The following is a 16,074-nucleotide window of genomic DNA, read 5'->3' as shown; positions in this document are numbered from 1 at the left end:
TACTGAAGTCATTCTCCAACAGAGGAGGCTGTCTCCTGAAGACTACATAAAATTTTTAAATATCTTAAGTGAAATTCTTTGATACCGTCTGACAAAGACTTCACTACATAAAAACAGGAGAACAGGAACAACCGGAGACTCACGCTGGGGTCTGTGAGGAGAGGGGACGCTCTTAGGGATATGGGTGTAAGGCTGTAGCTTCTATACGTAAGCCATCAAGTCTTTCACCACCTGGGTTAATTCCAACCATTCTTTCAAACTCCTTCCACGTTATTTGCAATTTGTCAGCAGAAACGAGTTCAGAAATCCGTGTGAACTAAAAGAAAGAAAATATCCTGCTACCCATATTATTAGTATATATTATAAAAACCTGTCTCCAAACGCTGCCCGTCCCTGTCAACAACTCTCCCAACTAACCCACTCCGTCCATAAACTACCATCATCAAAGCTTGGCAAAGGTCCTCCCCTATGGAGGCCGCACTCTTCCTCCGACGCTAAGTGACCATCTGAACGCCTTATGATACACGTCACGTCCCACTTCCTTCTCCTTTTCGCTCGTCCTCGCCAGGGGAAGGGGAGGAGAGGCTTTTACACCAGCCCTCTCACCCAACACCCAGCGTCCGCCCCGCCCCTGGGACCAACAAGGAGTCCTGGGCTCATTTCCCTCACCCCTCCACCAGCGGGCGAGCAGGTCCCAACCAAAAGAAGGCCCCAGACCTGGAAGCGACATGCAGAACTTTCAGTATGATATGTGGACAATAAAGGTGGGAGAGGCAGCAGTGTGGCTCGCTCCACTCTGCTTGTTTGGTGGCGCGGCAGCCCCGAGCCACCACACACACACACACACCGCTCAAGCGACCCAACACCAGTGTAATAAACCTGAGCAGCTCTTGAGCTACTGGGTCCCCCCAAGCAGCAGATGACCCCAAAGTCTGATCACGTTTTTCATCGAAAGTCTGACGGTATTTTGAAAATAAGCCTGTGATAACCTACTGAAGAGAAAGTACTTTGCCTCATTCGAGTTTCCATCCAATGTTAGGAATGAAAGCAGATTGATTTATCTTGAGATCAAGACTGACACAGACTTTGATCATTTGTATGCCTGCATCACCACATAACTTTTTTTATAATCAGAAAATCTTTGGGTCATCCGGATGGCTCACACAGGATTTCTGTCTAAGTTCGGGAATCATCTTGGTAGCTCGCCGCTGTTACCCTATTCTATCTATTTTTCAAGAAAGGTGATCCAAACTGACCACGGTATTCAAGGTGGGGCCACATAAGAGAAACTGTAGAGTGAGGATTGGTTTCTTGGACTTGAATCCTAATGCTCGAGAAAACTGGCCCAACAATACGTTTAATCTCCTCGGTATAGGAAGATGTGATGGGATGCTCAAAAGGCCGACTGATGCATCCAATATGTCAAGTCTACGGGCATATCGCTCTCATCAAACCTGCACGTCGAAAATATGTTATATCAACCCCTAACCTGCTACTCTTCAGCATTAGACAAAAATTTTTCGAAGGCCGACAGAATCTTTGTGGTAGAGTCTACAAATGATACAAGGAACCTCCAAAATTAGGTATACATTTTTGTGTTGAAGATACGCATGCATCCAAGAGCTGACTCTAATGTCTCTACGTGAGTGCATACTGTGTATGCAGTGTGTGCATTTCAGTAAATTAAATATGGCGTGGCCACACCTAGGACTTTTGGGTGGTGGGCCGAGTGCGGTGTGTGTCTGCTTGTAACTCAACGACCATCACTGCGACAACCAAACTCCCGTCCCCACACACACACACACACACACACACACACACACACATGATGCCACCAAAGCCTCGCTTTCAACACTCTTACCTCACTACCACCACCACCACCACGAAGCCACTAGAGCCTTGTCTTCAACCACCCTCTTACCTCACTACCATCACCACCAGGAGGTCACAAGAGTACGGCCTTCAACCAGCCATGCCTCAACCACACCGCCAATACCTACCATGAGACCCGTCAGTGTCTGCCCTAACAACGACAACAGACCAAATGTTACGGTGCCATCGGGTCAGAACACATGAGACATCACGAGACCTCTGCTGGAATTGCCAAAGATTCAACAATTGCGACGATCCTTTATCCTTAACTCAAACTACAGCTCTAAACTACCTTCCGCCTCGACCTATATAACCATTCCCCACACGAGAACCTTCGGAGGGAGCTGGGCAGGGATGCGAACACCGCCCCCTTTCAATACCTCTTGGTTTAACCTTTCCCGTCTTTCTTTGTATATTTAGCATTCTTTTCTCATTCGAGGCTGACCTCGATGAGAACTCTTCTACCCGTGACTGAAGCCTTTGTCAACTGGGAGAAATAAAAGAGATGCCCCCACTCCCATCTAGAGGTAGAGAAAGGGTCGTGCTGTCTGGCTGGCTGGGTCACTGTGTGTGGTGTATACACCCCCCGGGTGTGTGGGAGTCCAAGTTCCCAGGTCAATTGCTGCATCACCTTCATTTTGTGTTACACAGCTGTACACGCCGCCAATTTCACCGTGGGAATAACTTTAACTACAACTGGAGTAAGTCCCTCTCTACCACTACCAATATCTCCTTTAACATTCTCTCTCTCTCTCTCTCTCTCTCTCTCTCTCTCTCTCTCTCTCTCTCTCTCTCTCTCTCTCTCTCTCTCTCTCCCCTCGTACGTATCTTTTCATCTGCATTCAAGGATGTGTAGCAAGCAATACGCCACAATGAGACTATGATGAGGCCCTCCAGTCTTGCCCTAGACACTCTAGGGACGGAGCGGTCTATATTTAGCCAAGGTATTCCATCCCGGAGGCCGCAGCAAATGCGTCCAGACTCCAGGATGATAACACACCAATGACTCTGGATTCCAGACAAATGCCAGATAACCAAGGCACAAAAGCCGCCCTAACTGGAGTCCTGCCTGGCCAACCCGAGGAGAAGGAAAAAAAAAAAAAAAATACAGAAAAACAAGTTACTTGCGAGTCTTACGATCGTTAACCCGAGACACGAAGCGTGAGAAACGACCTAATCGCCACCCGACACATCCCCTTCATGCCTCACCAACACAACACAACTGTATTTACCCCCCCAATACAAGGGCGCTCGTAAATGTTTCCAGTAACCCATTAACCGCGTGAATTACACACCGCTCTGCTCGATTAAGCTAACATCGGCGTTGCAAAACATCGGAGCTCGGAATTGTATCGTACAACTTTACGATGGCATGGCATTTGCTTACATTCAAATACCACATTATTGGTTCACACGCAAAGGGGCTTCATTCAGGAACCTGAAAAGAAATACAATAATACGGATCCTAAAGAATTCATCTCCAGCGGTGAAAACCTCTCTCGCCATCCTTGACCTTAAATACACCAACCATGAACTAGATCTTCACACATTCAAATCACCCTAATGTACCCTCAGACATTTAGCCAAACATACTGACATTTAAACAAACATACGGACATTGACATCCAACTTGTTAACATTTCACCCAACATAGAGGCATTCACTCCAACATGTACCCTCCCACCCCATCCCTTCTTAAGAGAACTCATACCTCCGGATTACCACCATCAAACTAATATTCTGATCTCAATGTCTCGTCATTCTTCTGCACCAGACTTCACAATGACTTCAACGTAGACACACACACACACACACACACACACACACACACACACACACACACACGTCACATCAAAGACGGTGACGTGTACGGTAAGTCACCGACGGTGGGGACGTGTGTTGCTAAACCTCCTTCCGGTGGAAGCAGATTTGGGGGGGAGGGGGGGATCGATTAACCCCCCTCCCCCTCCCTCCCTCCCTCCCTTTTCCCCCTCCACAACGACTCACTATTCCCCCCAACCCCTTTAAATTACCAACTCCCCCCTCCCACCTAACCACCACCTTCCCCTCCTCTTCCCCCCATTTCATAACATAGCGACCCCGTTACAGTGGACAGCTGTGCCAACTAGACCGGGTCAATACTCGTCCAGCCACCAAAACTAAGTCTGGGTCAGTACGCACCCTGGACCAGCAAGTCTGGGTCAGTACGCACCCTGGACCAGCAAGTCTGGGTCAGTACGCACCCTGGACCAGCAAGTCTGGGTCAGTGCGCACCCTGGACCAGGAAGTCTGGGTCAGTACGCACCCTGGACCAGCAAGTCTGGGTCAGTACGCAGCCTGGACCAGCAAGTCTGGGTGACGTACACCCTATATCAGCACGTCTGTGTCTGTGCAGACCCTGGGGACGAGCAACTCTAGGCCAGCGTACATCCTGGACCGATAACAATGAGTCGGTACATGGACCGGTGCACAGCCTGGAACAGTGCCATCAGGCCAGTAAGCAAGACTGAAGACAATCTGCTGAGCAAAAAACTAAGACCAGAGGGTTTTTCAGAGCTTATTCTGGACCACTGTGAGTGGACCAGTTCCTATCTTGTACCAATAAGACTGGATCAGATAATAGTCTGGACCAATGAGACTGAACCAGTTGAAATCTTGTACCAATAAGACTGGATCAGATTATATATAGTCTGGACCAATGAGACTGAACCAGTTCAAATCTTGGACCAATAAGACGGGGGGGGGGACTAGTTTATACCCTGGACCTGATATGGCTGGACCTGTTCATATGTTGGTCCAAGGGGGACGTGGGTCCGCTGAGAACCCTGTCAGGATAATCTGGTAACTACCTCCACCTGACGCATTATAAGCTACGCTTGCTTTCTGCCTACATGGTCGGCTCAGGTCTGGCTGGGGCCCGTACTCCTCTGATCCGCCAGGTTGCTCTTTGATGTCGCGCACCCCCCCGTGGGCCTTCGTACCCCCTCACGACCCAGATGGTTCAGCACACATGAATGACAGGTGCGTTCCGTGTGACATCCGCCGGGTGTGTATATACCAACAGGCTCCTCATAGAGGTACCTCTCCTCTCTCTCTCTCTCTCTCTCTCTCTCTCTCTCTCTCTCTCTCTCTCTCTCTCTCTCTCTCTCCAACCATCACCCACTTTTCTTGTAGTCACGCTCTCTGCCACAGCTCACTACTACCACACCCAGTAATACATAACCCCCCTCCCCCCCCCTCGCCTTGCATCGCCCCCCCCCCCCCCCCCCCCATGCCGCACATACACGCAAACAAAAATCTTAAGAAGCATTAAAACATCAAGGTGGAACACAGGTGTTGAAGCGGAAAGGGGGAGTCTACGTTAGGGGTATTATATATATAAGACCCCCTATTACTCTGGCTGATGAAAGATACAGATTAGGGTGGAAATAATCATAAAGTGATTAATATGGAGAGGAAAGAGTGAGGATTAATCTGCACATAACATTACGGATAATCCGTAAATGTTTCATCATCTTTATCCGGTTAAGTTGTATGTACTTGCTGTTGTGGATGGTACAACTTATATGTCAAAGTTGTGGAAGGTATAAGTTGTATGTTACAGCTGTTGTAGACAGTACAAGTCCATGAGGGACACATTTCAGAGAAAGAAGATATACGTAGATATACGTCAAGTAGCGAACGGTAAAGTCAGGTCCATTTTAAGAAATGAGGACACACAAACTCCGGGGATGGACGAAGGTTGGATGAACCTTTTACTGCTGACGAGGACAACGTTACACTGTATAGAAGGAACCGGATGGTACTAAATCCCTTGGACCAGGTGTCATACCTGCATGGGCAATGAAGGAGTGTGTGACGGGCGTCTGCTTACCTTCCAACAATATTCAGAGTCGATGACAAAGTGAATAATCCTGAGGGGACAAGACATGTGCAGACATTGTTCCAGTATACAAGAAGAGAAATCTGTATGATTCTCTCAACTATAGGCTAGTAAGTAACCTGGAAATAGGACTTGATTAACAATCATTCGAAGCAGTGTAACAACATGGCGATAACAATATATCTTTGAACTGAGCGTCTTCATCAACTCCCTTACAATACCCTCCTTACCTACCAGCAGAAGAATTGACCCGAGAAGACTCTAATGCATTACCCCCGCCCCCTTCTCTTCCCTCTCCTGTTACCATTGCACTATTCTGTACTTTGCTTCCCCCGCCCTCCTCCCGTCTCTCATCCTCCCCCTCCCTCCTACTCTTCCTCACCACCTCCCCTCAAATACTGCCTCCCGTCCCTTCATCCCTGCGACTGAGGAGAGAGGCGAACCCTTGCTTTTCCCTGACCCACTTTCCTTTCATCCTCAGCACACCTTACAGACCTGGTCACGACATGGCACACACCGTCACCTTAAAGTAACAATCACCTTATCACCTTAGGCCATGTAACCTCACCCTCGAGCACTACCCTCCTCACCTCAAACTCACCAGTCACCTCACCCTCGAGTATCAGCCTCGCCACCATAAAATATCAGCCATATCACAGTAGAGTATGTCATTTCACACTAAAGTATCAAGCTCTTCACCCTAGATCATTAAGCTCCTCACCCTAGAACAACCAGAAGCTAATATGGCAGCCAGGGACATCCACTTTTCTTCTAGATGCCTTACGTTTATCTCAGTCAACACTTACACGATATCCTTAACAGTTAACAAATGAGGGTAAGTGTATAAGGTTTCCATATCAGATATCAAAAGATCTGTGTTCTAAAAACAAGAAAAACGAGGCGTTACAAAAAATAAGGCTGACTACCGCGAATATTAGCGAGGAACCCAAACAAACTTTATGGTCAATATATACGTCTGGGATTAATGTTTTTTTTTTCAGTCTGGGGAGGCGGGTGGGGCAGAAACTGTGTCTAGACGGTGCATGAGTTTGGCTGGCTAGGTAGACTTCCTCCCATTCTCCACCTCCGTTGTCATATCTAACTTCTCTTCCTACTAACAAACTCTCCACCCTTGCTCACTGACGTTTTACCCCTAACTCTTCACCCGACCCCCTAACACTTTCCCTACCTCCTAACCCTTCACCTCTACCTCCTAACCCTTCACCCGTGCCTCCCTACAACAAATTTTGGCCGTCTTCTCGCCACCTCTAACTGTCTCCCCTCTAACTCCTGCCTCATCCAAAAAACATCTTAACCCTTAACCCCATCTACTACCCCTCCCTTAACCCTACTTCCCTCCTCCGTATCTTTCCCTTCATACCCACTACCTCTCTCTTTCTCCTAACCCCTGACACTCTACTCTTCCTCCTAACCCTTAACACCCTCCCCTTCCTCCTGACCCCTAAGAACCTCTCTTCCCCACATTATCCAATCTCACCTTCTGCTGGCCATTTCCTCCCTGGCACAGTGATCAGGCTAACCTCTGCCAGACAATCCCCTCTCCCAGCACCCCGACGGCTCCTCAACCGCTCCTTCTTGGCCCCCTGCCCGCCCGGCCACTATCTAAGGATCCTGGCGATGCCGGCCACTCCGCCGTGTCACCAGCGGCTCTGTCCGTCAACACCCTCCTCACTCGTGTTAATACGTACAGAGGCAACACACGATACAACCGAGGGTGCAGGCTTAGATTGCTGCTCCTGCTGGTGGCGTTTATCCTGCTGTAGGAGGATGTTTCCTATCCCCATCGGAAATGGAACTCCTGCTGCAGCGGGAAGAGGTCTCCTTCTGCAACGGGAAGAGATCTCCTGCTACAGCGAGAGAGGGGTCTACCAGGCCCGTGCTAGGGCAAACCATTGTGACCCCTAGTGGATGGTCCGTGTCAGCACATTGGTCAAACTGGGGCAAATGATGCGCTGCTCTCGCTATCATGTCACAGTAGCCAAGGGGCGGTAATCTCGTGAGCTGGGGGGTGGGGGGGAGGGGAATACAGGAGAGAGCCGGGAGACTGAGTGAGAGCAGCGGCGACCAATACCGCCAGCCAGCCTGGCCAACCAGCCGGTGGCTTGGGTGCTAGGACCCGGCGCCCACCGCCGCCGCCTCCGCCTTCAACACCATCACCTTAAAACGGGTTTCTCTGCACGACCGGCAACCCAGTCGCCGCAGCCTCACCCAAGAACGTCTGCAACGCAAGATCCCGGATATCCAACACGTCACCTCACCGTAAAGCCAACCCCGATGCTGTGATACACCTTCCTACACTTCTTGTAACGACAAACAGAAATACGACGTACGACCCTTAAGTCTCAGATTAAAGGTCAAGTAATGATACCCAAGGGGCGTGCACTCTTGTAGGAGGGCCTCAACCAGCCATCATTCCATCCGAGACTGGAATGAAACTGTGTCGAGAACTTCATTGGAAATCCAGACCTCACCATGGGTAATCCTCTCCAAGAAACTTGTATGTGGATTCTTAAGAAATGAGTGTTTCAAACTATGCAGCAATGTCCTTTACAGTCTACATAATATCCAAGTCCCAAACTCTCTAAACACTGGAACTCTTTAAGATAATTACAATAATTTAAAGACTCTTTTTCCATCCATATAAATTAAATATAATCCATGCCCAGCTCTCCAGAACGAGTTAAGAAACATACACAAACCTCTACTTGATATTGGCGTACATTGAAGCCTTGAGAGGAGTTAGTACCCACTACAAACTTACAAGTTTACAGAAGTCTTACTATTACTAAGACCTGAAGCCTTCCCAACCTTAGGCAAGTTACAAATACTTGCAGGGAAAATAAATGACTTACAATCTCAAATCAGTTTCACAGAACTGAGGCCATTTGTGACCCATTTCCAACATGAGTTTCCTAATAACGTCTGTTCATGGTGGTGGAATGAGGACTTCGTAACCAACAATGTAAACAATATTTGATGCATAAAGAGCCACTCACAGAGAAATGACCACAATGTTTCCTGTGAATACCTGGTGCTGTGTGCACAGTAAGACCTGAAACATCCCACGTCTGATACACATGAGTATAGAGACAGAGTCCCCTGGCCTCCATGTCTCTCTATACTCATGAAGCCCTAATACACCCCAAGCGCTAAACATACGAGGCCCTTATAATCCTTAAGTGCTACACGTATGAGGACCAAATAAACCCTTAGTGCTACACATATGAGGGCCATATAAACCCTCTGTGCTAGATACATGGGCCCTAATAAACCGAAGTGCTACACATAAGGCCCTAATAAACCCAAGTGCCACATTCATGAGGCCCTAATAAACCCTAGTGATACACATATAAGGCCCTAACAAACCGGTACTACCCACCAGGGTATCGGGAGGGTTAGTGACGGCTTGGCAGTGAGCCAGCACTTTAGTGGCTGTCAAATTCCAATTTTTTGGCCCAGGTTGCTCTCTTGGCTTTCTACCTCACCCAGAAGTAGACTACTAGCGTTCAATCAACTCTATATTATTCTGCGGTGAGCAGTACGCGCTAATCCTGCCTTTTGGCCACCACTGGTCTCATATCTCCCATAATTTCCGTCACGTTGTAAACACTTCCCTCTCCTTTAGCTCGTTTTCCTTTCCTTTCTACCAACTTCCCTCTCATCTTAATTCTCACCCCTTCCTTACTCACATCACTCCCTTCTTAATCACGCCTTTCTCATCTCGCTCACTCCCCTCCTCCTTCTAACTCACTCTCCCGCTTTCTCTTACTCCTTCTCTCCCACCCCTCCCTTCAACTCCCTCCCCCTTTTTCTCCTATCCACTCCCTTCCTCCCTTCAACCCCGCACCGTCCTCTTCCTCCTCTCGTACTCACCACCTTCCGCGCCCCTCCACCATGCAGCAGTCGCTTGCCACTGCCATAAATCTTGGCCACTATCAAGCACCAGACAAGTACGGCATTTTCCTCCCCGGCTGTTTTTGGCTCGGCCATTATCGCCAGGCTATAGAGGCTCGGCAGACACGGTGAGTGATGACCTCCCTCCCGCCGCCACCAGCCCTTCACAACAACTCCCTGCCACGCACCACACCCTGCCATGGGCCTTCCACATGCTGCCATGGCCTTTCCACACAAACACCGCCTGTGGGCCTCTCATAAGCTGCTATACAATTTCTAAACACTGCCACATGTTCACATGTTGCCATAACCCCTCTACCCAACGTCACACGTTCATACAATGACATAACCATTCTAACTAGATCCACATGTTCAAAACCTTCCATAGACCTTCTACCCAATGGCACATGACGTTCACACACCACCACAAACCTATTTCTTAAGAGTAATACATGTTCACATATTTCTAAAGATCTTCTAAACAGATCTATATTTGTTTACGTATCGCTGTCTGCAGAGGTGACAAATGGTGATATACTGCCATAAAAATTTTCTAATCAGTGCCATCAGCTCACATGTTGCCATAAAAGTTCTACAAAGTGCCAAACCTTCCTGACACTTCCCTCTAGAGTGCTATGTAAAACCTCCCTGACAGTGCCACGTACCTTCCTGACTATGCCAAGTACCTTAATGACAGTGCCACGTACCTCCTTGACCGTTTTTACGTACCTTACTGAGTGTCATGTACCTTCTTGTGTCAGTTACTTTCCTCGGTCACGTACTTCCTGACAGTGCCACGTACCTTTAGTTGAGTGCCAGGTACCTTTCTCATACTGCCACGTACCTTCACCAGGGTACAAAGGACCTCCACACACTGTTATGAGCCCTGAAGGGTGAGTGCTGGCGCTATACCGTCGACTTCAGAGCCGTGTACCTTCCAAAGTTCAGTACCGTTTTCATCTACTGTCAAGCAACCTGATCATTCCAGTACTGTCATACACGAAAGTTACTGCTACCCTGCCAAACAGCTCTTGTATAAGAACATGAACCATCCACAAACTGCCCATGGAAACTTACCTTCACCATCATGAACCACATAACGCCATGAGCCACACACACACACACACACACACACACACACACACACACACACACACACACACACACACACACACAGTAGTACACGTGAAGCATGTCTTGCTCTCCTGCTGAAGCATGCCAGACACCATCCCGTGTGTGGTACTGACCTCGTTGAAGAAGTCGTCCATGTAGCCCACGTTGCCGTCCACGTTGACGGCCACGTCGTCTGGCCCCACGTCATCTTCGTCACTCTGCGCCTGTAACACCAAGCACAACACAGGTCAACGCCAGAGCCATCACTCATCTCCATAACATAAACATATAACTCAAGGACCTGGAAGGCAATGCAGATTAATGACCTGAACCGCTACACTACACTTGTCAACACTTAGAAAGCATTGACCTGGAACACATGACATGCAACACTAAACACAAGACGTCATAACTTATACATCATGACCTGCAACAACAAAGATATGTCAACACCACCACATCAATGCCATGCGACACTACAAACAAGACATAATACGACAATTCGTACATCAATGACCTGGAATAGCAAACACAAGTCAACATCAACATCAATGACGTGCAACACAACACATGTCATAACCTACAGGCCATTAATACAGCTTTTTCTTAATCACAGAAATATACATGACAGAAAATAAATCACCCCTCCTCACTTTAACTATGAACAAACCTCACCCACACAACCACACCTTACTCTACACATCACCGTAGAAGAAGTCCACAGTAAACTTGACATCACAAAGCAGGGCTTGAGTTTCTTCCGTCTCCTTCAAGGGATGATTAAATACTTGTATATCCTTACCACAACACGAATCATGGTTCATAAACCACAACTATTACATCAACTTATTAGCATTTCTTCAGTCTGTCTATGTGTACTGTATGATGCGGGGTTAAAATTCCTCTTGATAATCAGGCAAAACTCCAGGATTTCCAGTCAGTGATATCTAACTGTCCAAGTTACTCTTGAGGATAACGTAGCACAAGTTCACCCCACATTTGTATTCCACCGTCTCCCTAAATATTAGTTACGTCATCGGGAATGTTAAAACCTGTTAACTTTAATCCTACTACGGTAAACCCTGATAAATATAGCACCACAATACTCAGTAAGCTAGACGATCTAATAATAAGACGTCCGTGGGTTATTTTTGTTAAGTTCCACCAACATGTGACTCGGTATTTGAATCAAGTTCAAAACCTAATCTTTGACCTGGCTACCATTACTACCAATGGGTCATCCATACACCCGTATTTCAGATATCACTAGCAAAGATATCCACATACCAGTACAATATATAAATGAACTCAGAAGTGCCCACAACTAAACACCTCTTGTACCAAGTCTGCTGTGGTTATATCTATCTATTTCAATCATGGAACAGAACACATCAGTAGAGAAATGATTTGCCGTCTACTAACGTGAATTCTGGTTTCCTGTTCATATCTTTCTGCCTCTGGTGATCATCACCCCACTGGAACTCATCTCACATCCCACCTGTCATTACCTCCATCACTTCAATCCCCTCCTACAGGCCACCCACCGCCTCTCTCATGGTCACTCCTCCCACATCCCTAGCCTCCAGTGCCTCCCACGATGCCACGGGACTCCCCTGGTAACCAGGCCCGCCACCCTCGCCAGCCAGTAACTATGGCTACGTGACCACGTCAAAGGCAGCCTGCGTCAGCCGACCCTCTGACGTTCATGGAATACTCAATCACCTATCATAATCTTCGACACAGTCCTCAAAATACACACACACACACACACACATATATATATATATATATATATATATATATATATATATATATATATATATATATATATATATATATATATCATTTAAATCTTTTATGTGCCTCTGTGGTAAACACGGCAAATTGCTGATCAATATCGAACTTGTAAGATGATGTGTAAGTTAGCCATGACCCTTGGTTGTCCTACCCCCCCCCCCCCCCCTTGCAATTAAGGTAAGAAGGACTAACTCCCTGGTACAAGCAGATGCGGAGGTAGAACGATCGCCAGACAGCAGCGTCAGCTACAATCTCACCGCGACACCAAAGGCAACAGAGGAGTCAGCAATCCCCCATCCATCAAGAGCTGACGAAAGATCAGCAGTTTCCCCGACTGCATAAACATGAGGATGAGCCGTCTTCCAGCGGCAGGAGCAGCAGCAGGGGCGGTCAAGGCCTGGGGGTTGGGCCGCTAGCCAGTAGGTCCTGGTCCTTCCGACTCTCGCCCGACAGATATTGCTCCTAACACCTGGGAATTACGACTCCTGCGCCAAAATATAATCGCAAGGCTTGACAGCCACCGGCAGGTATACGACCACCAGGAATCTGTTTTGCAATTACTACCAACGGCAGCTCCTGGAGTTACCCATCCAGCTGCCGTATCATGCCAGCATCGCCTCTTTTCGTGCTATTCTAATTCCCATTACGCTGTTATAAAACATATGAAAACAAAACTGAATGAAAAGTGACAATGATGAGGATGAGAGGGGAAGGTATAGAGAGTTAGCGAGGGAGCAGCAGGGAGGGGACGACAGTAAGGAGGGGGCAGTAAGGAAGAGGCGACAGTGAAATGGCTTAAGTAAAGGACAGCACGGAGGAAAAGGCAGTTCGGAAGCGACAGTGAGGAAGAGGCAATAAGGGAGCGACAGTGAAGAGGTAGTAGGGAGGGAGAGGGACGGTAATGAGGAGACAGTGAAGGGGACAACTATGATGAGGAGGCGGAATTGAGGGCGGCAGTTAATGTAAGTTCAGTAAGAGAGTGGCAGCGAGAGGGTGGGAGGCAAGGCAGGGGCCAGCAGCAAGGGAGGCAGTTAAAGGGAGACGTCATTAGGCGTGTGGAGGTAGAGAGGATGACAGTTGGGACACCACAATAAAGGGACGAGACGATGAGGACCACCGTATGAAGAGGGATGCTGTAGAAAGACGTCATCAAGGGACACGCAAGCAAGGGACATGTCAGTAAAGGGGTCAGGTATGGTGGTAAAAGACATGGTGTACAAAGATCACTAAAGAGGCGCAGGGACAAGCTGGCCAGGCTGTATGACACGGAAGCAAGACTACAAAACCTGGGCGGAATACAACGTTGGGACGTTCCCTCACATCTGCCTTAACAAGTATCCGTATACACAAACGTCCACTAACGATATTACATGGAAATCCATTAAAGGGGCCCAGCTGAAAGCCTTCCAAGTCAAGCTATGTAAACAAACTTCAAGCATTGATATATGCACTTTAAATTGTGAAAAGAAATTTGCGCGTAAAGATCTGCCAGGTCTATACGTGGCACAGTCTCTCGTCAATGACAGCTCCGTTCTCTGGTGTGCCATTACTGGCACAAGTCGAATGTGTGTCTCTTGAACATATGAGAGCAGTTAGGTGGATGTGTGTCTTATGTATGATGTGTATATACTTAACATGACTAACACCAATCATACCATACCATTACAGGGAGGCAATATGGCGCCATATGTGCCTTGTTTATTTCATACAATCGATGAATATTCTTTGTCAATAACACGATCTCAGTACGACTGGAGTGATATATCACATGCACCAGACGCTGAAATGAAGTCTGAGGAATTCAAGGAAAAATGTATATATAACCTGGGATGGCGTTCTGTGATGACATTTAGCTACCATCCTTCACCATGAGGGTTCGACCCCCTGAAGGACAGTGGTATTTCCCTTCACCGTAACCCTTAGGTATGATGGCCTAGGGTCTGACCTGATCCTTGTCGTCTGGATCAAGAACTCAGACCATCATAACCATGGGTCGTGCCGTCATGCTCTTGAGGTCGTACCGTCGTGCCACTGGGATCGTACCGTCATGCTCAAAGGCTAAAAAAAAATTACTTTTGCGACACTGGAATGTCACCACCACATAATTCACCAGCTAGGACATACTATAATGCACAAGTTACGACAAATACATGTGCGACGTGACGAGCGTACGTGCTCCCGTGAATATACCTTAATATACTTCATGTCCCCATTAGCATGAGTTATGAATACTGCCCTGAGCACAGCACCAGGCTGGCATACACCTCCACTAGGGAAGGCCTTCCATGGGACACACGTCGCCTGGCTTACGGTATGATGCAAGTCAAGACGGCAATCTCGGGGTAGGTTTTCACCCGTGTATGTCGGTCATTATATATATAATATTTATATACATACATATATATATATATATATATATATATATATATATATATATATATATATATATATATATATATATATATATATATCCGTAACTCTATGAGAAATAATTCTAATATCAATACTTTCTATACAATTCCAAGAATTCTATTTCTATACATAGCGTTCCACTCTGGATTATTTTCATCTTAGCCACAGCGGTGAACTAACATGGCATATATAAAGGTGCAGGACGCCCACTATCTGGTGCACCTGCCCTTGACACTTCATACGTTAACAGAATATTTTTCCTGATATTCTTGATGAAAAACTCACAGGCGATACATTTTCAAAGTTTTTCTCCAGCTTATCAACAGTTCTCATATCATGAATTGCAAACTTGTTATACACAGTCCAAACGGTTAGACTCTCTCTCTCTCTCTCTCTCTCTCTCTCTCTCTCTCTCTCTCTCTCTCTCTCTCTCTCTCTCTCTCTCTCTCTACGTGTGTGCGGCCTAATCTGTTGTATGACTGGTGTCCAGATTTCATATTAACGATGAACAATCTGGTAATCGATTAATTGCCATTCAATCCTGCAACATACATACCAGACTACACCAGCTAAAGGTCTCATGAAAGAACTTCTCGGCCCAAAGGAGTCTACACTTCCCTGCTAAAGCAACTTGATCAGCGACTCATGTTTCATAGAAACTGGTCCTGAGGTAATATATATATATATATATATATATATATATATATATATATATATATATATATATATATATATATATATCTCGTCTTCACAACGAGCTCGGATCATGTCGACGTGATACCCACCACAAGCATCCCCTCCCTAATAAGAGCAACAAAATCTACATCACCAAATTAAAATCCGTCCATCGTCTTAACCGGTTCACCTCCGCCACCACCACCAGTCCACAGCCCAAAACCAATTAACAATAATGATCCGACTACGGCTGCGTTCGTCTGCCTCACGGGAGGTGACGACTGCACATGATAATTTGCCACACGCAAGAGCTGTGTTACCCAGTTCCCACCTCCCTCTCTCTGCCTGCGTCTGCCGGCTCCTCGCCGAGTTATTCTCGTCTCGTGGGTAAACACTTTCGGCGTGCT

The 16,074-nt window shown here is 47.1% G+C and overlaps 1 protein-coding gene across 9 annotated transcripts in view; it reads right to left on the bottom strand.

Moving 5' to 3' along the window:
- Syx1A (Syntaxin 1A) overlaps positions 1 to 16,074 on the bottom strand; it is a 339,980-nt gene that overhangs the window by 273,888 nt on the left and 50,018 nt on the right. For all 9 annotated transcript variants that reach the window (XR_011716756.1, XM_071693838.1, XM_071693836.1 and 6 more), the window contains exon 2: positions 10,918 to 11,007. Coding sequence is in view for 8 of the 9 variants with exons in the window: in XM_071693838.1 (XP_071549939.1) it covers positions 10,918 to 11,007 (90 nt within the window). In the remaining variant the exon portion in view is untranslated. The remainder of the gene's footprint in view (positions 1 to 10,917; positions 11,008 to 16,074) is intronic.

Source organism: Panulirus ornatus, chromosome 56 (genome assembly GCF_036320965.1).
Source record: "Panulirus ornatus isolate Po-2019 chromosome 56, ASM3632096v1, whole genome shotgun sequence".
Taxonomy (NCBI): Eukaryota; Metazoa; Arthropoda; class Malacostraca; order Decapoda; family Palinuridae; genus Panulirus; species Panulirus ornatus.
The sequence above is the reverse complement of the archived record's forward strand: the minus strand, read 5'-3'. Positions and strand labels throughout refer to the sequence as shown.